Here is a 23,782-nt window from a genome sequence, read left to right as displayed (position 1 = left end):
GTCTACTCGATGAATGTGGGTATTCGTGATTCAGCTCTCGAGGGTTGATCTACGTTCACAGTGTGTGCTTCGCTGAGAGGTTGACGGGGCGTGTTTCATAGGGCTTGCCCACATAGAGAGAATTCTCCGAGTGGGAGAGGCCCATGGCAAGGGCCAGGCGCGTAGCCGTGGTGTAACAGACAGAGATAGACATTTTAGCATAACTCACCGGTAATAACTTTACTCGCAAGGTCGTATCTATCGGCAAAGGTTCCTGCAGTAGTGTATGGTCGGCCGCTGGATGGCAGGCTGTTGACGGTGAGAGTCACGACGGTGGAGCGCATGATGGGACATGAGCGTGCCAGAGCGCGGCTACTGTTACACTGGATGGAACATGAGGGGGTAGTCATGCTGGATCAAGATGGATCTCTATCATGTTGGAATAATGGCGACAGATGTCGACGACATCTTGTACGGCTGTTGTTGTAGTTGGTGGTGTAGGGTAGCGAAATGAGATATTCACACCTGACTCGACACGATGAATTTTGGTTATTTTAGTGATGAAATGGCCTTTTACCTATCTCGTTGTAGCTCTATGAACACTGTTTTCTAGTTTATGGTGACCTGGGACTTTATTATTTGAGTTTGTTGTGCTATGTAGATAAATCAGACTGACGTTGGAATTAACCTTGTTAGTTGGCAACACATGGAAGGGGAACCAACAACCCTCCATCACGTCAATAGTCAAAACCAACCACAACTCAAAATGAACTTGTTGGGTAGTGGCGCGTTTAAAATGAAGAAACTGTGTACCGAAGAGAAAGTAGTTGAAACCAGCCACAAACAAACTTGACTCAAAAGATCCATTCACATCCAAACGTCACAAGAGCCAACGGTACCCGTCTCCTGCCCCGTGGCCTTGGTACCGAGTTATGTCTTTACAACTCGGAGGCGCACTGCCTGCAAAGGTGATACTCGGCTGTCATGAAAAGAAACAATGAGGATTAGCGTCGGTAGTTGTCAAACCGTCGCGGTGCGGGTTGAGACATTGTGCGACAAGCTTCGCGGGGAAGCGAAGCAATTCTCGACTCCCATCGCCCCGTATGTCGGATGATAGATATAAGAACGATCTCACCCGTGAAGCTGTGGACAAAGCGACCACAAATTGTCTTGAGTCTGAGAGTTCAAACTTGCGCATATACGAACATGATTGATTCAAATGCTCACGTCGTCAAGTCTACCGACAGTTTGCCAGATCAAACCGGGTAACAATGATTCAAGGGTATATCATGAAATCACACATGAAGAGCCGAAACAATCACGAAGAGGGCGGGAATACTCCAATGGGGACATCAAAACGCAGCCTTTTGAACACCCTATATACATATATTCGCTACAACAATCCACCCAACATCATAAATCTCCAAGCCGTTCAACAAGTCGGCAGAAAAATTGGCAGTTTCCGAGCTCAGGACCTGGCCTCCTCGAGCTCGAGCTCAAGCTGGCGGATGCGCTCACTCTGGTCCTGAGAGCCCGAGCTGACCTTGCGCTTGAGCGCCTCGACCTCGGCGGCTAGGAGACCGATCTGCTGGCTCTGGGCGCTGATGAGCTTGGTCTGGCCCTCGAGGAGCGACTTGATCTCGGCGAGCGAGCTGTCGCCGCCGCTGCTGGGTGCAGGAGCAGCAGAGGATGACGCGGTGCGGGAGGCCGGGGCCGAGGAGACGGGGGACTTGATCGGGGAGGCTGGCTTCGCGGCGGCAGCGGGAGTGGTGGTAGCGGGAGCCTGAGCGGGAGGGACGAACTTGGCCACGGGGGCGGCATGACGTTGAGCAGGGCGCGAGACTTCCTCGAAGCTCGAGGTCTCGTCCTCGTCGTCCTCTTCCTCCTCGTTGTCTTGGTACTTGGAGGCCATGGCGGAGATGGACCCCTTCTGCTCGTTCATGGTAGGGGGAGGAGATCGGACAACGGGAGCAGGCTTGGGCTCCTCCTTCTTAGGCTCCTCCTTCTTGGGTGCGGGCTTCTCAGCCACGGGAGCGGGAGCGGCAGCAGGGGGCTTGTAGTCGGAGGCAATCTCCTTGGGGGCACCACCCTCATAGATGCTCTCGAGGTCAATCTTGTTAGGGATGCCGGTCTTGCCGTCGAACCACTCCTTGGCGCTGGCAGCAGGATGGATGCCAGTGGCAGGAGGGAAGATGTCGGCTTGGAAGGTCTCGGCGCGTCGAGGCACAGTGAAGGAGATGGGCTCAATGTAAGAGTCGTTGACCGTCTTGTAAGCTCTCATGACCTCGTTGTCGTGCACCTATTGAGAGTGAGAAGTGTGAGAGTGTAGTTATGAAGGAGAAACCTACGTTGATGCCTCGTCGGGGCATAAAGGCAATGCCGCGCTGAGGGTCGCCAGACTTGTACTCGCTGAGGAACTCGAACTTGTCGTTCTCATACTCAAAGTATCGAATGTTGCCGTCACTAAGTTTGTTAGGAGCGTACCCAGAGAGTATATAAACAGTACTCACCCCTTGCCAGCAAGGTACAGGCAGTTTGAACCATCATCTGTCAGATGTTAGAAGCTGGCGCATCCACAATGTCGACAAACATACCCCAGAAAGGCATGCAGACACCAGAGATGGAGTCCAGCATGGTGAAGCCGCCGATGGGCTCAGTCCTGCCCGGCTCCCACAGGGCTATTTGACGTTCGCTCATCCTCGAGAAGCCGGTGGTGGCGAAGCGGTTGTGCTCGCCCATCCAGACAGCGCGACTGTTCTTTGCGCCACCGTGGCCGGGGGCCTCGTGGACGGGCTTCTCCTGTCGGACATCCCACACCCGGATCTTCTTATCGCGCGAGGTGGTGACGAGCATGCTGCCGCTGGCGTTCCATGACAGGCTCTGGACGATGTCGTTGTGCCGGAGCACCAGGGGAGACTGGCCCGTGCCCACGTCCCAGATCTTGACGGTGAAGTCGCCCGACGCCGACGCCAGGATGTTCTCGGCCGAGGGGTTGAAGAGGACCTGTCCGACCTTTCTGGAGGTGGGTGTTAGCATCTCGTGCCTGCGCGGGGGGTTGTTGGGGAGTGGGAGGGACGAACCTCGAGTGACCAGCCAGCTTGCTCACGGGCGCAACGTCGACGATATCCTCGGCGTCAGTGTGAAGAGTAAAGCCCTGAGGGACCTCCCAGATAAAGACCTTGCCATCTTCCGACGCAGAGGCGATGATGTTGTCGTTGAAAGGGTTCCTCGGACTACGTCAGCATCTTCGTCCGGGGGTCGAGCTCAGGGGGAGAAAAAGCATACCAATCCGTGTCGAGAACAGAAGCGGTATGTCCGCGAAACAGCGGGATCTGGTCGGGCACCTTTCCTCGCTCGCTCAGGGGGACGACGGCGAATGCGCCGCCGCCAGATGCATCCCAATTGACTGAGAGATACTCGGGGTTGACCTATAGTGATTCCCAACCACCCCTATATCAGCCGGTGGAACCATGGATGGATGGCAGCAGCGCTTCACGGGCGCGCGCAAAGACGCACCTTGACCAAGTTTGTGTCCCAAGCATTGCGGCTGATGTGGATGTTGTCGTAGCAGAATTCCTTTCTCGTCGACTTGCCAAAGACGTGTCCTGGCGAGCGGCGTCAGCATGCGGATGTTTGGCGCAACGCAACCTATGCGAGTTTGCGCCTAGATTCACGGCACGTACGGTACTTGGAAGCCCGCACAAAACGGCCAGCCATGATGGAAGACGGAGGAGGGGTCGGTCGAGTAGGTGATGAGATGGGAACGCAAGCGCAGCGAGAGTCGGCGTCGTTTCACGAGGGAGCGGGAGCTTCAACTTGGGCAAAAGATGCCGTAGGTTGGTTGTAGGTTGTATGTAAGATGGATGGCAGCTCAGTTCAGCTCCAGTGTGTACGTACGTAGTAGGTAGGTGGGTATGCCTGTGCAGCACAGAGGGTCCGGGTACCTAAGCTACAGGCTTGGGTACTACGTAGTAGGTGTCGTATTCCAGGGTTGAGCCACTGTAAATCACGCTGCGCCTCGGCGAGCTCCCCACTCCAAGCCCAAAGCGGATCGAGCCACTCTTGACCCATGGATTGCTCGCATGAGGAATGTGCCAAGGGGCATCTTGTTCTCGAGTCACGTGCTCACCCCAACCTCCATCATCAACTGTTGGTAGACACAAACACTTTTGCTCATTCTTCTTCTTCGTTCTAAGACATTCATTATAATCCTCATGTTACAAACAGAAATTCCTAGACGCGCAGTCGCCGGGTGTCTCCCAAAAAAACAACGAACCAGTAAAACACAATAAAAAAGAAACCTGATCCCTGCCGACGCCTGTAAGTGCATAAACGGCTCCATGCTCCCCCTTTCCATCCTCATCCAAGGTCAAACACAGCTCGCCTGACTCCAAACTAACTCGGACTGTGCATACTTCATCAAATTAATACCACAAACAATGCTGCAATCAATCAATCCCCTAACCTTGTATACCATCCAGAAGAAGCGAAGAAGAGCAGAGAGGTCTGTCTGGCATGTCTGCTGTGGGTCCTGAACTCCTGGCTCAGGCTTGTCTTGTCGTCTTTCATTTGGCGCTCAGCACCTTTTCTCATGCTCGTCCATGTCGTAACCGCTCGATATCAGGGCATCATTGTCTTAGAGGAACATGCTCTTAGGTCGTGAGTTCACTCGGCGACCCGATGCTCGTCGGCGCAGCTGCTCTTCTCGTCGAAGAACCAGCTGGCACCACCTGGATCTTGCCCGTGGGCCAGAGGCGTCATCTTCGGGACTGTCGCGGCCGACAACGTCCGCGAGCACCTTCATCCAGCCTTCCTTGTCTTCGGCGGTGTCTGCGTAAAAGTCGATGAGCTCACCATTGTTGAATCGAATACGGAATCCCTCCTCAACAAACATGTAGCCCTCTTCATCTTCCGCAAAGGCTGAGCGGCGTCGTCGGCCGCCTCTGCCCGTTGTCTCCTTCTCCGTCAACGCTCGACGGTCATCGATCAACCGCTTGGCATTAGCCAGGTTGATGGTTGCTCGAGGCTGTCGGGTCGCCTCATGGTAAGCAGTGAGCTTGGTGCCAACAAGCTTGAAATATCGACGGCGCCAGTACTGGATTCATGTTAGCTTTGAATGTCACAAGGATTCAGGACATATAACTTACAGGGCAGTCGCCACCTTGCTGGCTCAGATGGCCCTCCCAGTTGCGGGACATTCTCTCCTCTGCCGCCTTGAGTTCTCGGATGCACGAGTTCATGCTCTTGGGCATATCCTCATCCGTCGCGTTCTTGGGTCGGGGGACAAACAGAAGCTGGAGTTCAAGCTTGCCAACCTTGTAAGGGGCGCGACGCACAACCGCTGTGTTGCCGCGCTTGCTCTTGACGCTGGATGCGAATCCAGCCTCCTCTGTAGCCCACTCGTTGAAGCAGGCAACCTCAGCCATGTAAGGTCGGCCAAAGCATCGGTTCTCGTGCTCTCGGAGGCAGACATATGCCCTAGCGAAGCTGCCGTCCTCCGCAGCCAGAGGCGACAAAAGCTCATACGCTGTGGGAGGACCAGTGCGCTGCTGCTTGACTTGTGCCTCTCTCTGCATTTGCAGAGCGCGCTCTTCTTCCTCTCGCTGACGGAGCTCAAGCTCCTTGCGCTTCTTGGGTGACGCAAACACTCTGCTGAAGGTTGACGTCTTGTGCTTGTGCACCCTGGCTGCAGGAGGTGGTGGTCGAGCACGCTCAACTGGCTTCTCAAGCTTGACGTTGAGAGTCAGCTGGAACTCAAGGTCGTTGGGAACAACAAGCTCAAACTCCTGGCCGATGGGTGCGTTACGCGCCAACTCAAGCCATGCGGTCGTCACGCAGTGCACACCGTTGTCCAGAGTGAGGCTGAACCAGGTACGTTCATCTGCTTCTCTTAGATATGGTCTTTCAATGCTCAAGGGTTGCAACTTACTCTTTGGAAGGGGAAGATCAAGGTCCTTGACACCCATAACCTTGACGAAGAGACGACCCCTCTCTCCGCTGTCTGGCGTCGCCATCTCGAGGCCAAAATCTTCCTCGGGAGCCTGGGTAACTGCTGTCGCATTGCTCTCCTGTCCGGGCAGTGGGGGAGCGGGGCCGATACTACCACCCACGCGCTTCCGCACACTCCTGGGGCGCGGCTTGCTGTTCCAGGGCTCGACGATGCACGACATAGGGCGATCCTGCTTAACAGGTGAGTTACCGGCCGATCGGGCGCCTCGAGGCTCGTCCGTGTCCTTGTCACTGGCGGTGACAAGCTTCGTGTTTTGTCGCATGAGGTAGCCGCGCTGACGACGAGAAGTCACGTTAGCATTCAGTTCTTGAGTTTGAGGTTGATTGGTGGTAGCAGACGCTTGTCTGCTGGGGCTGTTATTGTCGAGAAGGGATTGTTGAACATAGGAATCGTTAAAAGCAACCTTTTGTGCCTCAATGACTCTCTCAAAGTCTTTGTCGAGGCTGAGTCCCAGGTCAAGATCCAACGTCAAGCTGCGGTTCTTGAAACTGGGGTGTCGTTCGATAAACTCGTCGCCGGTGACCAAGAGCCCGCTGTTCATATCCTTGGACAGTCGCTTGCTATGCTTGTCCGGGATCGGTGGCACGTCGGGCACCTCCATGCTGACTTGTCGGCGCGCTTCTCGCATCGAAGCAATGTCGGAAGGTGTATTTGAGAGCCGGGTCTTGAGCTTTGAGCCACCCGTTGCCTTGATGGTAGCGGAACGCTCAGGAATAGCAGGCGAGATCTTCACCTGGGGCTCCTCATCCTCAGATACATCGGCGGGAACGGGATGATGGATGACCGACTCCGGGGTGCTGGGACCATCCTCGTACTCATCCTCGGGCTCACCCCATCCAGTGCCATCATACTCTGGCTTCGAAAGTGGCTCAGGCGTGAATGGTCTTTGCAGGAAAGCATGGGCATCGGCCATCTTGGGAGCCTCTGGCTCGGCCTTCTTCTCCTCCTTAGCAGGTTCTTCCTGCTTTTGAGGTTCTGGCTCGGGCTCAGGGAGCATGTATGACTCAAAGTCTCGCGAGAATGAAGCATCTTTGCCATCCGAGCTAAAGTCTGGTAGAGATTCATCCAAACCGCGCGGCAGAGTAGGAGTGGTGGCACGAGGAGTTGTGACCTCATCTCGAACCTCCTCAACGACAACCTTCTCGGTCACCTTCTCAACAACCTTCTCAGCAGCCTCGGCAGTTGGAGTTGGCTGCGCCGGTTCAGACTCAGAGTAGTGGCTCTCGCTGTCAGTGTCCGCATGTGCGTGGAGCATGTCCTCCTCGAGCTCCTCGTCCTCGTCAAAGTCCAAGTCGGAGTCCTCATAGAAGTCAATCTCATTCTCAGGAAGTCGGGTAATGATGACACTGCCCCCTTCCTCATCCGAGAGATCGTCCATAGAGTCCTCGGTCGATGGGATGGGCACATCAGGATCCAGAGGAATCTGTCGCTCAGGACTCCTGCTGGGGCTTCGTGAACCAGGAGGAGACGAGAAGATGTAGTCCTTGTCCTGATCCGGAGTCTTGTTTCCATTGTTGACCTTGCGCATGATAGAATCACGAGAGATGCGAGGAGGGAGCTGGTAGTCCTCCAGGGCAGAGATGTCGCCAACAGCGTCAGCATCATCGCCCTCAAGGGTCTCAGTCATGCTCTTGGTTGATTCAGGCTCAGAAATTGGGCTGCTCAGTCGCTCACGGCCATGAGCCCTACGAAGGCGTCGCTCGCGCTGTTGCACCGCGGCGCTCTTGCCGTCATTGTCATCAGACAACATCATAAGTCGAAGTCGCTCCTCCAGAGACATTCTGGTGTTGCCGATATTGTGGATGTCGGACTTGCTGGTGGCAGAGGCAGGAGGGGGAGAGGGCAGATTTCTATGCGAGCCAAGCATCCTCTCTGCGGTCGCTGAGAGTCCAGGAGACGCGGGAGAGGAAGGGGCAGAGTTGTTGCGCGAGTGGCTAATGAATCCAGGGAGAGGTGGTAGTGGCCGATGCTCTCCGCTCGAGGTGCAAGAATCAGTGCGGATGTGTGCTGGGCGGCCAGCGGATGCAACAGAAGGTGCGTTTTCAGGCATGGGGCTGCCATCATATTCGCGAGGTCCATCGCGGTGCACCAGTGGGCTCTCTCCTCTCCAGTCATCAGGGCCGACAACAGGAGTCTTATCCGTGTCCTCGAGCGACGCATCGAAGCTGTCACCCTCAAGATCAACGTGCCCAGGGTCGTAGAGCACGTCGTCATCATCGTCATCGTCAGACTCATAACTTCCTTCCCGAGAGTTGGTACCAATGGATGAAAGGTCAGGGGTCGCCATCTCGTATTCGTTGATCTGGGGAGGTGCAGCGTCAAAAGTCACGCTCTTCGCATGACGATGCAGCGAACGTCCCGGAGGCAGCTCATGGTCGTCGCCAGGTGAGTCCGCAGACCAGGTGCCCGTCTCCATGTCGAAGCTGCTCTTGTATCGATGTGAGAGAGACGACTTTGTGGGCGATACTTGGTCTCGACTCGGGGTAAGGGGGCGGTTCGGTGACCCAAGAGACTGAGGGATGGAAGATTTGGTTGGGCTCATGGTGGGAATGCTCGTCTTGCTTTCGCTTCGGTTGTGGGCGATAGATGGGCGTTCGTTTGCGGAAGCTCGGAATGAGCCAGTCGATCCGAAAGCGTTCCCTTGGACCTTAGCGAGGGGTCTTTCAATCTGAGGAATCCGAGTAGGATCATATTCCTGCTTCTGCTCAAGAGCCAGAATATTGCTGTTCCTGACTCGAGAAGCTCTCTGGAGACGCTCGATCGAGGAGCGGCGGTTTGGAGATGGGGAGCCTCCTCGTCCATAGAAGTTTTCGGAGTTGCGGTTCTGCCAAAACAGTCGTGGGGACGACACAGACTCAAGCGGCGATGACTGGAATGGTGAAGAATCGGGGTTTCCTGACTTCTGTGCCACGTGTGAGCAAGATGTAAACAATGCAAAGCCATGTTTACAACGTACCTTGGGGGAGCCGTTGGACGGCTTGTGCCAGCTGGGGGAGTTTCGCCGCATCTCGGTCGGCGAGAGCTCCGACAGCGGGCGAGGTATCCCGCTCGGCATCTTGGAGGGAGATGTGTTTTGGGTGTTCTTGGTGATGCGCAAAGGATGCACCTGTGCATGTTTTGGTCAGAGACAAAGAAGGGAGAGTGGCGCGGGCCAACATACCTGTTCAGTGGCCATGCTAAACCAGTTGGTTGATGGTCTTGTCGTGTTGGTGGCGGACTATCAACGCATTGGTATGCGGAGAGGAATACAAACAAAGAAATGTAGATGGTGGGAATGTCGCGACTCGGCGTGAAGCTGCCCAGGTGGGAGAACGAAGGCAAGGTAAGTAAGGCGACACAGGGTCGGTTCGTTGAAGAAGGAAACACGCCCTTGAAGGTCAACAGACGACGGCTCTCTCAAAGGCTCGACGACCGACTAGACACAACTGAATATCAGCGATATGTTGCTGTCAAGAAATGCGCAGGTGGGAGAGTGCTATGGCGAGTTGATGTGTTTAAGGGAAGTGGTGTCGAGCCAGGCAGGAGAGTGCGCTGATTGGACGGCAAGAAAACAAACATGGGCTGTGTGCGGAAGGCGTCGCTGGGGCAACAGATGCAAGAGGCGAGCTAGAGTCGGACGTTGGAGACGCTAATCTTTCTGTTACAATGCGCCGGGATGCTAAAAGGCCTACCCCGCCCCTGCTGCAGCGGCTCCCCTCCAGGCGCTGCAGAGAGCTGCCCTCCGCCAAAGCCAGCGTCGCAGCGGTACTGGGCTGCGCGCTACACTGGCCCCGTAGTCGCCATGGCAGCAACGCATCCAGCCGCCGCGCTGGCAGGCCTATTGGTTGGCCATTCTGGCATGATCCTTGGTCATGGGCAGCTACGCAGTGTTTACACTTGTTGTTGTTGCCCAATTAAGCTTCCTCATCATGACGTTTACTTTTGAGTCACCCATGGAGATGCAGAAAGCTTACTGCGTTATACCGGGTCTTGTTGGGAGCGAGTCTGATGTTGATGGGACTGGACCTGATCTCGTGCCCACATTCACATCACACACATACACTCCATCTTTCGCCCAGCTTGCCGGAACTTGAGCAACCTCGAGATCCCCCACTCCTCAATGGATTGCTCCGCTAGTCTTAGACGATGCCTTTGCCATGTCTTGCATCTCGATCTTCCCGAGCGCCAGTTGAGGTCATCTCGGCACTAGACTCTTCTTTGCCGGCATGGGTGTGGCCCAGACAAACAATATCCACACCGTCACACCCTACACACCTCGCTTCTTTCGATCAATGTTTGTTTCTCTCGCACGCTGGATTGCAAAACTCGGTCCTACCACGTTTAAGCGGGTTTCTGTGGCGGGCTCGTCTATCAGCAGTGTTGCTGCAGCTAGAGCATCCTCGTGACTGGACGCCAGACTCTGATGTGGTTTCGCATGAACATTTTATACAAATTCTCTGGCTCGAGATTGGAGGTTGCAACGACCCTGCATTGGCTCGCTGGCACTTTTATTGTCGTATTTATGCGGCCGTCACAAGCTGGTCGCATTGTCGGCCTCGCGCCCGAGACCTTTCAACGCCCTGCTGTGGAGGCTTTGTGAATGACAATCGTCAAGGTCGTCTATAAATGATTTGCTGTTTTCCCTTAATTCCCTTGCCTCTTGTTCCACTCGACGCAATCGTCAAACTTGACCCCTGACCCCCCAAAGCAGTCCAATGCGCTCCCGATTGTGAGATCCACCTTGCCGTTGCTGAGCTGCTTCACGGCCTCTAGGTCTTCAAGGTGTCGACCACCGCCGGCATAGGTCACCGGAATCGTGCACCACTGGGCGAGCCGCTCCACAAGCTTCTCGTCGATTCCCTTCTGGAGACCCTCGTTGTCGGCGGCGTGGATCAGAAACTCGGCGCAGTAGGGTTCCAGAGCCTTGATGGATTCTGTCTCTGGTGAGCCAATGTTTTGAGACATGTATCTAGACATACCTTGATTGACTTCCATGTCGGTGATTGTCTGCCATTTGTTCATGGCCACAAACCAAGAATCCACGCCGCGACGACGGCAGCTCAGGTCAATGACTAGCTTGTTCTTGTCACCGCCGAGCGCCTCCAAAACCGCATCCAGTCTTGCCTGACTAAAGCGGCCCTCCGGAAACAGATAGGACGTGATGATGACCTGTCGGGTGAGCATCTGTTCCTCCCGTGCGAATCGGTCTGATGGCATACCTTTTCCGCGCCTGCATCCATCCACTCCTTTGCATTCTTGTCGTTGATACCGCCTCCAACTTGAAGACCACCCGGCCAAGCTTGAAGGGCCTCCTTTGCTGGGCCTTCGTTGCCTGGGCCTAGCATGATGACGTGGGCTCCTGAGAGCCCATTGTCCCGGTACAGCTGGGCAAAGTGAGCCGGAGGGTGTTGCGAGACGAAGTTTGTCTGCAGGGCCGACGAAGAACTATCGAGAGTTCCACCGACAATCTGCTTGACCTGACCGGCGTGGAGGTCGATACAAGGACGGAAGCGTGTCATGTTGAAGCTTGAAGGCGTCTACAACTTGGGGTGAGTCAAGTAACAATCTGCTCAGCAAAAAGTTGCAGATAAGGTGGGGTATTGGCGTTTTCAGATCATTGTACTACATGTCCATGATGTCAATGAGCTTAAATGGCTCTCACTCTGTCTTGCAGGACTTGAAAAATTCATGTGAATACTGTAATAGAAGCAATTAAATGCGTGTTGCTTATGTTCGTTTCTTTGAGTGAGAGGGAGGTCTCCAAACTAGACTGAAATGGCTGTAATGAGCCCTGCAAGCTAGACTCCATCTCCGCAGTCATGAAAAGTGAATTGCTTTCCTAAAGCGAGAATGAATGCTATGAGTCCCGATACTGGAAACACGTTTCAATCCATATCCTTCTCTCATCATGTGCCAACCATTATGGTGAATGGCAAAATGTCAAGTTGGCCGATATCGCAAGACCAAGGCTGCGCTCAATTCAATCGCAACCAGGTCGATTCAAATCAATCCAATTCAAGTCGGGATATTTTCAATTCAATAATTCAATTGTCTACAGGCGAATTGATTGAATTATTGCAATCTGAGAGATAAATTTGGTGACGCCTCGTCAATCGTGCCTTCTTGGTGTTTTGTGATGGTCGAGCGGCCGAGTATGACCACGTGACTGATCACATGATACAAACCCAGCTGAGTCACTGTAGCCAAACCGGGTATGATGTAAGGGCACGTGACCCCCCGAGCCTCCATCAATTCAATTCAATCAGTTCAATTCAAACTGGAAAATAGTCTCACGATTCGATTTTAAACATACGCAATTCAATTGATGAAAAGATGGATGGAACTTGAATTGAGCCTAGCCCTGCGCCAGACCCGAGCGAAACCCCACCATGCATGGATCTCATGATGGATCGTGAGCGCAGGCATTGCTCCTGTTGCACAACGGCAGACAAGAGTGGTGCTCTGGCAAGTTATTTAGGTCATAAAAGTTCCATCATCCAAGTGAGGGTGGGAGATCTTGATTTCCTCTTGGCCTTGCAGCCAATCTGGGTCTGTCCTACCTACCCAGATAGCTTGGGCATATCTTTTTATGCATTTTACTACCTAGAGAAATAAAGAGAAGAAGTGGTTTCAAAAAACAGTTTAGAGATTCAAGTGGGATGTGATCATTTACGTCCAGAGTCGCAATTTCCGTCAAAATGCATCTCTTTCAAATAAGGGACATGCCAGCGTATAAAACAAGCTTTGCCGCCGCCCCGTACCGAAACCTCGTTATGCGCAACGAGAAGGATGTCATACATGTCATTTGAAGCCTCCTTCACGGAGCTTTCTCTTTTGACGGAAATTGCGACTCTGGAACTTAGTCCGCGACATCGTAGATGCTTGACCTCCCAGGAGAGCTTTTTGAAGTAAATTGTGACATCTCCACGAAATGGCCATATTGCCCCTCCGCACCTGTGAATCTCAGTTGGAGAAAATATCCAATCTTGTAGAGGACGCGGGATTTTGGACATTCTCGAGAAAACGAATGGGAGACTGTATTTCGAGAGGTGGGTTGGTACGAAAGGACTAAGGTTGCTCATTAAGTTGATTGCAATATATGCAGCGGTGAACGCCACAACAATCTATTTAAGTCTATATCTATACTTAGACTGTAGCCTTTCATAAGATAAACACGGGCATCTCTGACCCCCTTGGACTCTGATCCCCCGGTCTATGGAGAAGGGTAAGGCGCACCGATTGGTTTCGATCAGTGGAACTAAATATCGAGGTTCAACAGCCAAAACAATCAATTCACAGCCTAGGGGGGTCAGAGATGCCCCTGCTTATCTTAAGGTGAGGAGCGGGATGGAGCATCACTGTGGTATGGATAGTATTGTGCCGCCGAGCCTCCTGGTCTTGATGACCCCTTCGCAAAGATCTAATACTTGATTGGGAATTATGTCTTGGCGGATTTCTATGGAAAGAAACACAATTCTCTGGAACTAAGTCTAGCAGTGCTGTGCCTGGAAATGGCAAGCTACTGTTGATGCAAACCAGTGTTGTTAAATTGGGCGAGAGGGTGAAGCTCAACCAACTTTCCCTGAAATGCGCACCAAGTTGTATGACTAATAACCTTGTTAAAAGTGGATCCGGAGACGGGTTCTCTGGATTGTGGGCGCCCCAAAACGCTCGGACATCCCGCAACTCCACGCAAACCTCGTGGGATCAAATTGGAACCCATCTTTTCAACAACAAGCAACGGTCGAATGGTGTAGTGGTTATCACGTTCGCTTCACAGACTTAATTCGCGAAAGGCCTCGGGTTCGACCCCCGATTCGACCTGTTTCTTTTGCCTGTATTGATCATGACGATCGGGCGATTCTTTTTTGGCGTTTTTGGGATTTTCTTCCGCCACCGCTGAGGAACCTCTTCTTTGAGCAATCACATGATAAAACTGGAGCATCTGGGTCTCGATTTATGCAAAAATGTGTACGTACAAAGCTTTCTGGGACTTGGGCTCTTCATGTGGTGGATGGGAGCCCCTGTGCCACCTTCGCCAGCTTGGACTACTCGATAGACCAGTCCCAATGCGTGATTTGTGCATACATGCATAAACCGCAACTCTCAGTTCCTTCTATGCGCATGAATTGTGCAACCAGATCCTCCAGCTCTGTTGTGTCCTATGTCTCCGAGACCTGGCAGGACTCGCTGTTTGACCACAACAATTACCCACAACTGCTCCCAGCAAAAAGAAATGGTACAGGATGCGAGGATTGAACTCGCGACCTCATCGGAACTTGCGTTGATTGCAACTGTGAACGATGCGTGATCTTGGACGAGTTAGTAACGTTGGGATGGACCTCAGAAGCCTCAATGACTTACAACCACTACACCAATCCTGCGATTTGTTGATGTTGCGCTTATCACGAAGACATTATATTCCTTCTGGGAGAACTCATCGACGCATCGCTGGTTCTTTTCTCCCAACAAGACGCACTCCGTTGGCTTGCTAGATGCATCATGACTCTTCGCAGAATTAATGGGGGCATCGCAGCTGCTTGACGGATTTGCATTCTATAAGATAACTGCGTCATATATTGGACTAGCGACCTATCATCACTATGGAATGCGCTTCATTAAGCACCCTTAGATGTTGCCAATGTTCGGGTTCTCGTGCTGTCACCGGCCGGTGATAGACATAAGGTTCGGGAATGTGGGGTCAGCCCTTCGGGGCAAACCCCACAACCGTTCCGCGCAGCCCCACGTCCTAAAAATACCACATCTGGGAAGCCAGGAAGGTCCCTGATAGTTTGGGGCCGTTCCTGCATCTATTGCTACTTAGGTAGGTAGGTAACTGAAGATGCCTGGTGTATGTAGAAGAAGCCAGCCAAAGGTATAGTTGATATGTGAAAGGGGAGCCCTGTGACCCGGTAGGTACGTAGTTCGAAGTTAACTCCCAGTCTTCCACCTCTCCCGCTCGTTCTGGTCATACCTGGAAGACCTGGCACTAATTGAACTTATCACAACCGTGCCTCTCCGACTGTATTCCCACTACCAAGTTCCAGTTTCTTTGGGAGTCTTGGGTGATCTCCATCTATCAAGTCAAGCTTGGTCGTTATCGACTAGTCATCAATTCACCTTCAGCCTGTGTTGACCATCTGCCTTGTCCACTGGAGCCGTAAGGTTAGTGCCTACGTAGCATATCAGGTCCCGTTCGGCTATTTTCTCGTATCCTAATAACCAGGATAGCTGCCCTGTCTGCGACCTTGAGACGACTTTGAAAACGCCCATCACTTGGTCGAGGAACTCAGCTCGTAACTCAATTCCTTCAGCTTGACCCTTGGACCTTTGTCATAGATCCTATCTTAGTAACTTGTAGCCATATAGAGGATTATGACTTTTGCTTGCCAACCTATCATGCACCCTCGGTTCGAAAACACCTATCAAATCCTGCCTTTAGAGAATCTGTACCGAAACTCCACGCGTACACTCTCGTTAAAGTCCTTATCGCCGTATCGCCCGTGGGGTTCTGCCGGCAGGTATTTTCTGCCAGAGTCCTTAAACTTGCTAACGCCTGAATGCTTGGCTTCAAAAAGGTTGATATCGGACGCAAATACTTGGCAGATTATGTTAGTTCCACCAGTAGCGAACTGGGGGGAGATGCAGGAGAGACGCTGGTATGTATGAACCCTTTAGCTTATCCTCCCCTCAAGATAATAAAGAGAGTATAATAAGATTAAGCAAAGAAGCTCTAAAGCTTGACCTTTATTATGATATATCTTTAGCTAATTATGATGTTCTGGTGTCGCGTTTATTCTTCAACCCGCCTGCCTACATACGTATTGGCCTTGTATTCTCTTATCCATATGGGCTTGTGGGACTTTTTGAGCTATCTAACGCAAAGAGCGCAGGACAAAATTGGACGGGCACAAGAAGACAGAATCGCCAAGGTTGGAGGGTGATGTTGAAGGTGCTCGCTGGCATTCATCATAAATGGCGGTTTCCTCCTTTTGTTCACTACCATCTTAAGAATGCTCCAGGATTCCATAATTTTCTAGTAATATGTGTGGGAGTTATGGAATGTGTCGATGACCTATGTGTTCGTATTGGTGCTGGCTCAGAATAGAGTGGCTAATTTGACGCTGTGAGGCTCACTAGATGAACGTTTGACGCCATTCTTGTTCATCAACCATCGACACCGACGCGAATAGCGACTTGAATTATGTAATGCTAAAATTTTCCTAAAAGAGATATGATTGGTATATGATTAGCGAGTTTGGTCCCTTCAAAGAGTCGTCCCTTGTCAAAGGACAGCCCAAGGATCGGGTCTGATACGCTATTCCTCACCAAGGCGACCAAACACCACCTTCAGGCAGGCAAAGGACGTGAATATTCGAGGCTATACTTTATAGAAACTGCTACCGCGATCATTGAATGTGAAAGCTTCCACATGCTCGTCCGCTGGTGGCCACGGCCACCTTGATCTCCTTCGGCGCAGTGTCACAGCTGACGGACTCCGCCGTGGAGGTCAGTGAAGTGTCTTGTCCGATCCTTTTTTGCATCATCATACTGGTCACTTGAACTAGTTGATGAAGCCAGAAGTTGAAAATTTCTATTCACTACGACGGCTGCGGCTTGTTTATATCTCCGGTGAGTAACTTCAAAAGGCCGTGTTTCTCGCTCAGGTTGGTAGACATCTAAAATCCAACCTAATTAGTATGACCAGAAATTATCTTCAAAGATTAAAAGATATTACTCACCGAGAAGCAATGTCCTTTCGCGAAAACATGCCGTCAAAGTGAACACTCTTTGTACCCTCGTATGCGGTCTCAACGGCCTCCTGGAGGGTACTTCCCCAGGCGGCGACAGAGAAGACGCGCCCCCCGCCAGTTCTCAAACGGCCGTTTTTGTCTCTGAAAGTACCGGCATGGAAAGCTTGAACATACTTGGGGCACGTTTGGAGAGTGATTGGCACTCCTGTTACATACCTCCCTGGGTACCCCTGAGAAGCAACAACCACATTGCATGCGAAGCCTGAGCGCATGCTCAAGTTGGCTTGACCAAGAGTTCCTGAGGTACATGCGAGAAGAACAGCAGCGAGGTCTGTATCTTCCGAGAGGAGCATCATGGCGCTCTGCGTTTCTGGGTCACCAAACCGCACGTTGTACTCGATGACCTTGGGCCCATGGGGCGTGATCATGACACCTGTGAACAAAAGCCCAACAAAGGGGCGCCCTGAAGCTTGAATTAGCATCTTTGTATGACTCACGAGTTCCATGTTTACCCACCCTCCTTTTCAAGTCCGTCGAACGTGGGCTGTAGGATGGACCTGTCAATCTCATCCAGGACATCCTGAGTTGCAAAAGGGACTGGCGAGTAGACGCCCATGCCTCCAGTGTTTGGCCCCTTGTTTCCCTCAAAGACGCGCTTATGATCTTGTCCTGGAGGAAGAGATCGGAAAGTCTTGCCATCGCTAAAGGTCAGGATGCTGATCTCGTCTCCCTCCATGAACTCCTCAATCACTACAGAAGAGCCAGCAGCCGAAAACTTTCCATCAGCTTTCATGATGCTGTCGAGCTCGGACAATGCCTCCTGCTTTGTTTCAGGTAGCACAACTCCTTTTCCAGCGGCGAGGCCGTCGGCTTTGATGACGACTCGATGGTCTGCCTCCTTGACGTAGGTCTTTGCGCTCTCGATGTCGTCAAAGTTCCGATATGCGGCAGTAGGAATGTTGTACTTGGCCATAAAATCTTTTGCGAAAGTCTTGGATCCCTCGAGCTCAGCCGCTTCTTTTGTTGGAGCAAAGCATGGGATGCCCACGTCTTTGAAGAAGCCCTCGATGCCATCCACGACAGCGTCATCAGGCCCAACAACAACGAGACCAACTCCGATTTCTGTCGCAAGCTCAGCTAGTTGACGGTAGTCTGTTGCCTCAAAATTGGTTTCGAGGTTCGAGACTTTGGGGTGACCTTGCTCTGTTCCCGCATTCCCAGGAAAGACGAGCACCCTTTTGACTGACGGCGCCTGGCTCAACTTCCAGGCAAGGGCATGTTCCCGCGCACCCTTTCCAACGAGGAGAACAATGAGATTCTCTGCCATGGTGATTTGAGTATGGTCAAGAGTCTTCAGATGGGGCTGAAGTGAGAGGGTGAGTAAGCGATCTGATGAGAGAAAGTACTTGTCTGGGTGAAAAGCCTCAATCACAGATTTTGTGAGAATTAATGGCTAAATGCTAACTGTGCTTTTTTTCTTGGCTGAGGTCTTAACCTCGAGCACCACGTGTGCAGACTCGGTACTGAATCTACTTTGACTTCTAGCCGACTCCGACGGCTGCTTACATTGGTGGCTGATTGTAACTTGATGCCATCGTGTCGCGGCCATTCACTATACAAGAGTACTCTCGCTTTCACGTCATTTAAAGAATGTGCCATCAGGTTCCACGCTTGACTGATGATAGTGACAATGACCACGTACCGCCCTTCCTCTGGTAGCACGCCATGCTAGGATGGATTGGAGATGCTGGCAGCAGCCAACAAGTCCCGGTATTTGAACCGATATACCTACTAATCGGAAATAACGTCTGAAGATCCACGACTGGTCCTAAGATCGTACAGCAGAGACATATGTCTATGTCAGGCGGGCATAGTGGTCTCACCGCCGCTTGCTGAGGATATCCGCAAGGGAGGACAGAAGTGTCCCCGATATCGAGCCCAACTCACTTTATGTGCTCAAACCATCACACTCTGAGGAAAATATAATGCGATATTTAGAACAGGAATGATAAACATGGTCATAAATATGCTATATTCTCTTCTCTGTTTATGATAATTCTTGGAAACTATTACCTTATTTAAGGCTTCATCATGATCATTACTTGCTGAATCCTTAGGTAACAATTTACCCCAAGAAGCGGTACTTCGGCGATCCCTAAAGGCGGCAACTTCCTTGTAGGACTTGTAAACGGCGACAAAGGCTGATTTTCGGGGAAGACGAGGGGCAGTGCTGGCGGGGTAAGGGTCCTCTGGATGTAACCATTGAGGGCAAGAGGGAGAAAGAAGGATCCACGCTGGCATCAATCGTGGGCGAGTCTTTTGGATATGCTATTCAAAGCCTTTGAAGCTATTCACAGTTTGGCAGATCTTATTATGATGATCATTTGCACATGGCCAATGGCAATCTTTAGCACCATAGTAGTTCCCTTTCGGCCCGTTGCTGGGATGACGACGCTTGGCTTTTGTTTGGGTCACTCGACCTCTGACCAATCAGATTCAAGCGCTGTGCACCCTGCGCAAAAAAGCTGAGGGGCTTGACCGACTGCGACATGACGACCATCAGCCCAGCCCAAGTCCAAGCCCACGCCCAAACATGATCCTTACTGTCGCGTTGCGCGGCACATTTTGATCATTATTTGAACCTCTGATTTGATCTTGCCAACTCTGGCATGCGCTCCTAGCTTGTCCTTGTCCTGCCGAGACCATGCCCAACGGGAGCCGCTCTCGCGACCCCCGCGACACCGACTCTCGCGATCCCCGAGATGCCGACTCTCCAGAGCGAGACCGCGACCGCGAGCGGGACCGTGATCGGGACCGTGACCGAGACCGAGATTTGGACAGAGACCGCGATCGAGACTTGGACAGAGATTTAGACACGGACCTTGATCGCGACTATGACCGTGATCATGACCGCGATAGAGATCATGATCGAGACCGCAATCGGGATAGAGACAGGGACAGAGACCGAGATCGAGACAGGGACAGGGACAGGGATAGAGACAGAGATAGGGACCGCGATAGGGATCGGGATAGGGACAGAGATCGCGACAGAGATAGGCATCGCGAGAAAGACCGCGTCATCCCTCGAGAACCTCGCGCTCGAGATCATCCGCCCAGCAAGCGCAACAGCATTACCGACCGCCTCCTCGGCTCTTTCAGAGCTGCTCGCGGCGGCGACAAGGACGGTCACGGACATGGCAACAATCACCCACCGCCAGTGGCCTCGTCCATCGGGCGGCGCGCCTCATCGGTCGTCAAGGGCAGTCCCATCCCTCGCATCAAGGAGTGGCTCGACACCTGCAACGCCGACCACAACCACCACTGCGCCATCTCCTCCGAGACCGAGGTCACCACGTGGCATCCGACATATCTCATCAACGTCGTCGAGCGCCGCCTCGTCAAGGGGACTCCCAAGGACAGGTATCTCGCTCTGAGCTACGTCTGGGGGCCACGCCACAACACCACGCCCCAGATGTACACCCAGCTGCTGCAGTCCAACGTCGAGGCTTTCCAGGACACCTTGCCCAATACTGATATCCCGCAAACCTTCCTTGACGCCATGTGGCTGGCCAAGAAGCTAGGCATTCGACACATCTGGATTGATCGGCTGTGCATCGTTCAGGATAGCCCGGAAGAGATGGAGGACAATGTCAAGCACATGGCATACGTCTTTGCCAATGCCTACCTCACCATCGTCGCGGCCTCTGGAGATGTCAATTCTGGATTGGTTTCTCTCAATCCCAGACGTTCTTCTGTACGCAACATGAGGCCTGGGAACAACAACCATCAAGATCTGGTAGTGGCTTCGCCTTGGTACTCGCGGGGCTGGACGCTCGTTGAACGTCTCTACTCCCGGCGCTGCGTCTTCTTCTTTGAGGACGCCGTTACCTGGGAGTGTCACTGCGAGACATGGCAGGGGAGTCCAAATAGTGTCATGAAGAAGCTCAAGGGGAATCGTCAAGGATGCACTGGAACCATCCCTGACGCGATTCTCGCTTACCAGCACTCACCTTGGCCCGACCTCGACGAGTATGCTCGCATCGTCATGGATTACAGCGCGAGAAAGCTGACTCACGTTGACGATACTCTGCCTGCGTTCTCCGGCATCACGCATGTCCTCTCGCGCTCATTCCCAGGAGGCTTCGTCTTCGGCATGCCTATAATGTTTCTGGACATCGCTCTCTTGTGGCGTCCCCACGCCTCAATCCGTCGAAGGGCCCTGCCGAAACCGCCATTCCTCCCCTCTTGGTCCTGGATGGGCTGGTGGTTTGATAACATTCCAGTCGACCTTACACTATGGAGAGCCGCGGCAGACTACGTCGAGGAGGCCCGCTCGGGGAAGCGCGGCCAGGAATCAAAGCGGTACAAGTCTGCGCACCCGTTCCGCATCAGGCCGACCGTCACCTGGAGCCTCACGAACCGGACCGCCACCGTGCCCCTCATGAACACGGGCCTCCAGTACCGGGAGCTCCGGGGCCGGAGGAGCCCCACCTCCGACCTTCCCCCGGGTTGGACCCGCTCCGGCTCCTACTATAAACACGACAGCGACGAGTCGGCGCTCTTCAAGTATCCCATCCCAGTCGAGGATCCTCCCGAGACAAACAGCTACGAGCCGCCCGTCGGCGAGCAGGCCTACCCCGTGCCGATGCTCTCATTCCGAACAACGACGGGCCATTTCGAGGTTGATTTCCTCTCCACACTCGCTCACCGCGACCGGCCGAACCCGCCCCTTGCTGTGGGAAACATCTGGGGCAAGACGAACAAGTGGGCGGGCCAGTTCCGTGCGCACGACGGCTGGCTGGGTGTGCAGTCGTCCAACTACGACGGCGAGGAGCGCCTCGAGTTCATCGCCGTGTCGACAGCCACAGAGCGACGAGGTTCGCACGTCTTTGACACAGAGAGGTTCGAGGAGCACATGGACGCCGACGAGATGATCGACATTGTCAATGTCCTGTGGATCGAGCGCATCGGCGAGGTTGCGTACCGCAGGGGGATTGGCCACATCCTGCTCAAGGCATGGGAGGCGCAGGCCAAGGAGGAAGTAGGGGTTCTACTCGGATAAGAAGGAGGCGTCTTGATAGCGAGGTGTTGGCGTTTGGAGTTGGATAGCGGATCTTGTTTGATGAGAGACGGGTGGATCTTTTGTCTAGGAACCATGATGCTCATGACTTTTTGAGAGATATGCTCAGTTCTTTTTCACGAATCATTCTGGAGATGCAGGTTAAGCAATGGAGAATTTCGATGAACCGTTTACACCTGACATAGTACACAGAGAAGCCATCCCGATGCGTGATGAAAGGAGATGATATTTAGCATTCTATTAAGGCTATCCTTAGTATACGTTAGTAATGTCTATTAACTTCTCCTCTCTAATAGGAATCTCAAAATGAGATAATAGCAATCAAAATAGAGCCTAGTTTTATGATGAGGCGGGAAGACGCTATGCTATAGGTATACATGAATATGCCCCTAGGCTCCTTCCATATTGGCGTCCCTGTCGTCCCTGTCGCGAGCATTCTCGTCCTTGTCGCGAGTATTCTCCCCTCCCTTCTGGCGGTTGGTGTTCTCGATGGGGGATGAATTCCCTTTTTCGTGAGTGTTCTCACCGTTGTGAGCTTTCTCGGGAGGATGGAGGGGCGTCCTATCGAGAGCGTTCTCGGGATGGGGAGGGCATCCTGACGAGTATTCTCGGAGGGGGGTCCTGGCGAGTATTCTCGGGATGGGGAGGGTATCCTGGCGAGTATTCTCGGAGGGGGGGGTCCTGGCGAGTATTCTCGGGATGGGCAGTCCTCTTCATGCGCTTTACAGCGCGCTTCGACTATTACAGCTCTATTAGCACTGTAATGCCCACACAAGGAATGATAGAAACTTACGACGTGTCCACCGGCAGTGGATCCTCGTCCTCGTCCTCGTCTTCCTCCCGTCCTCCTCGTCCTCTTCCCGTTCTCGTCTTCCTCCTCGTCCTCCTCCTCCTCCGCCACCGCCTGCGCAGTAATTGTTCACAGTCACCGACTGTGAATCACCAAAGTTCTGCATTTTCTTTTTCTATAAACGATTAGCAAATCCTCGTCAAACTGTCAAGATGGCCATATGCTGGCCTGAAACTGATGGTGTGGTTAAATGGCCTTGCGAGAATGAAAATGATGGCAACAGTGCAGCGTGTTGAGGCCACTCAGAAGGGAGTCAGGAGGGTGCACGTTGGGGCATGGTAGGTACCTAGGTACAATCCCGCTCGAGGTCTGTGAATGCCCTCACGAGCAGGAAAACCGCCACCTTGGGACGCAGCGACAGCGACAGCATAGTTGATGTTGGAGTCAAAATGATCCCGCAAAGCGAGAAAGGGGAAAGGAAAGCAAGTAAAGATCAAGGCATGAGGGCGAGGCATCTTGGGGCAAGTGGGTAGGAAGCAAAGAGGTAACTCACCAGCGTCTGGTTGATGATGACTGGGGAAGAGAAGAAGAAGAGAGGCAGCCAGAGATTTTCGTTACGTGCTATGCGGCTAGGGTTAGACCTGATGACCCTTAGGATGAGGTGGTCGCCAGTACCAAAACTCAAGCGTCTGATCACAAAGCAGATAGAAAAAGGAGGGGAACGAAGCGATGATGGAAGAGGAATGAATTATCTAAGCTTCTGATCTTGAGGCACATTTATAGGTGAGGGGATCCTTCCGGGCCTCTTCCCTAGGTAGGTAGGTAGGCAGGTACCAGAATCCCCCCTTCCATCATACCTTCCCAACCGGTAGTCAGGCTTTCGTGATGTTTGTTACACTGCTAGAGTGGCTCTGCTTGGGAGACAAGGAACATTTAGCTTCGTCAATCTGGCGCCTTGATGAGAGTGAATGGCCAAAACTTTGAAAGAATAAAAAAAAGGTAAGCGATAGGAGTAGCATTCTATCTTGTTTATTATACATGTAGGGTCTAGGTAACGCCAACAACAGATGGAAGACGAAAGCCGGCGAACTCTGGCGATATCTTGTGGGCAAACCAAAGAGACGAGCCCAGTTCTTGCGTCCGGATCATTGCTCAATTCAAAATGGAACCCCAAGGTAGGAGGATGCTGC

At 52.7% G+C, this 23,782-nt stretch overlaps 4 protein-coding genes and 1 pseudogene across 5 annotated transcripts, besides 1 other annotated feature; 1 reads left to right on the top strand and 4 right to left on the bottom strand.

Moving 5' to 3' along the window:
* Positions 1-1,447: 1,447 nt before the first annotated feature.
* Positions 1,448-3,696, bottom strand: NCS57_00619100 (Coronin; the record flags this gene model as incomplete). Its single annotated transcript, XM_053056085.1, has 8 exons — positions 1,448-2,278; positions 2,328-2,442; positions 2,490-2,526; positions 2,574-2,995; positions 3,060-3,206; positions 3,265-3,407; positions 3,496-3,584; positions 3,663-3,696. 8 exons carry the CDS (start codon positions 3,694-3,696, stop codon positions 1,448-1,450), a joined length of 1,818 nt encoding a protein of 605 aa, XP_052915040.1.
* A 919-nt stretch (positions 3,697-4,615) lies between these two features.
* NCS57_00619000 lies at positions 4,616-9,206 on the bottom strand (annotated as a pseudogene). The gene is made up of 5 exons: positions 9,150-9,206; positions 8,946-9,095; positions 5,909-8,891; positions 5,127-5,860; positions 4,616-5,074 (listed from the first exon to the last, which is right to left on the bottom strand).
* Positions 4,616-9,206: a sequence feature.
* Positions 9,207-10,612: 1,406 nt separating this feature from the next.
* NCS57_00618900 (1-(5-phosphoribosyl)-5-[(5-phosphoribosylamino)methylideneamino] imidazole-4-carboxamide isomerase) lies at positions 10,613-11,487 on the bottom strand (the record flags this gene model as incomplete). The annotated part of the gene is made up of 3 exons (XM_053056084.1): positions 10,613-10,902; positions 10,948-11,137; positions 11,188-11,487. 3 exons carry the CDS (start codon positions 11,485-11,487, stop codon positions 10,613-10,615), a joined length of 780 nt encoding a protein of 259 aa, XP_052915039.1.
* A 5,219-nt stretch (positions 11,488-16,706) lies between these two features.
* On the bottom strand, positions 16,707-18,049 carry NCS57_00618800 (Phosphoribosylamine--glycine ligase; the record flags this gene model as incomplete). Its single annotated transcript, XM_053056083.1, has 2 exons — positions 16,707-17,185; positions 17,239-18,049. The coding sequence occupies 2 exons, from the start codon at positions 18,047-18,049 to the stop codon at positions 16,707-16,709; spliced, it is 1,290 nt and encodes a 429-aa protein (XP_052915038.1).
* A 1,377-nt stretch (positions 18,050-19,426) lies between these two features.
* On the top strand, positions 19,427-21,784 carry NCS57_00618700 (HET domain-containing protein; the record flags this gene model as incomplete). The annotated part of the gene is made up of 1 exon (XM_053056082.1): positions 19,427-21,784. One exon carries the CDS (start codon positions 19,427-19,429, stop codon positions 21,782-21,784), a length of 2,358 nt encoding a protein of 785 aa, XP_052915037.1.
* Between the last annotated feature and the right edge of the window lie 1,998 nt (positions 21,785-23,782).

This window comes from Fusarium keratoplasticum, chromosome 4 (genome assembly GCF_025433545.1).
Source record: "Fusarium keratoplasticum isolate Fu6.1 chromosome 4, whole genome shotgun sequence".
Lineage (NCBI taxonomy): Eukaryota > Fungi > Ascomycota > Sordariomycetes > Hypocreales > Nectriaceae > Fusarium > Fusarium keratoplasticum.
This window is presented reverse-complemented; position numbering and strand designations above follow the sequence as displayed.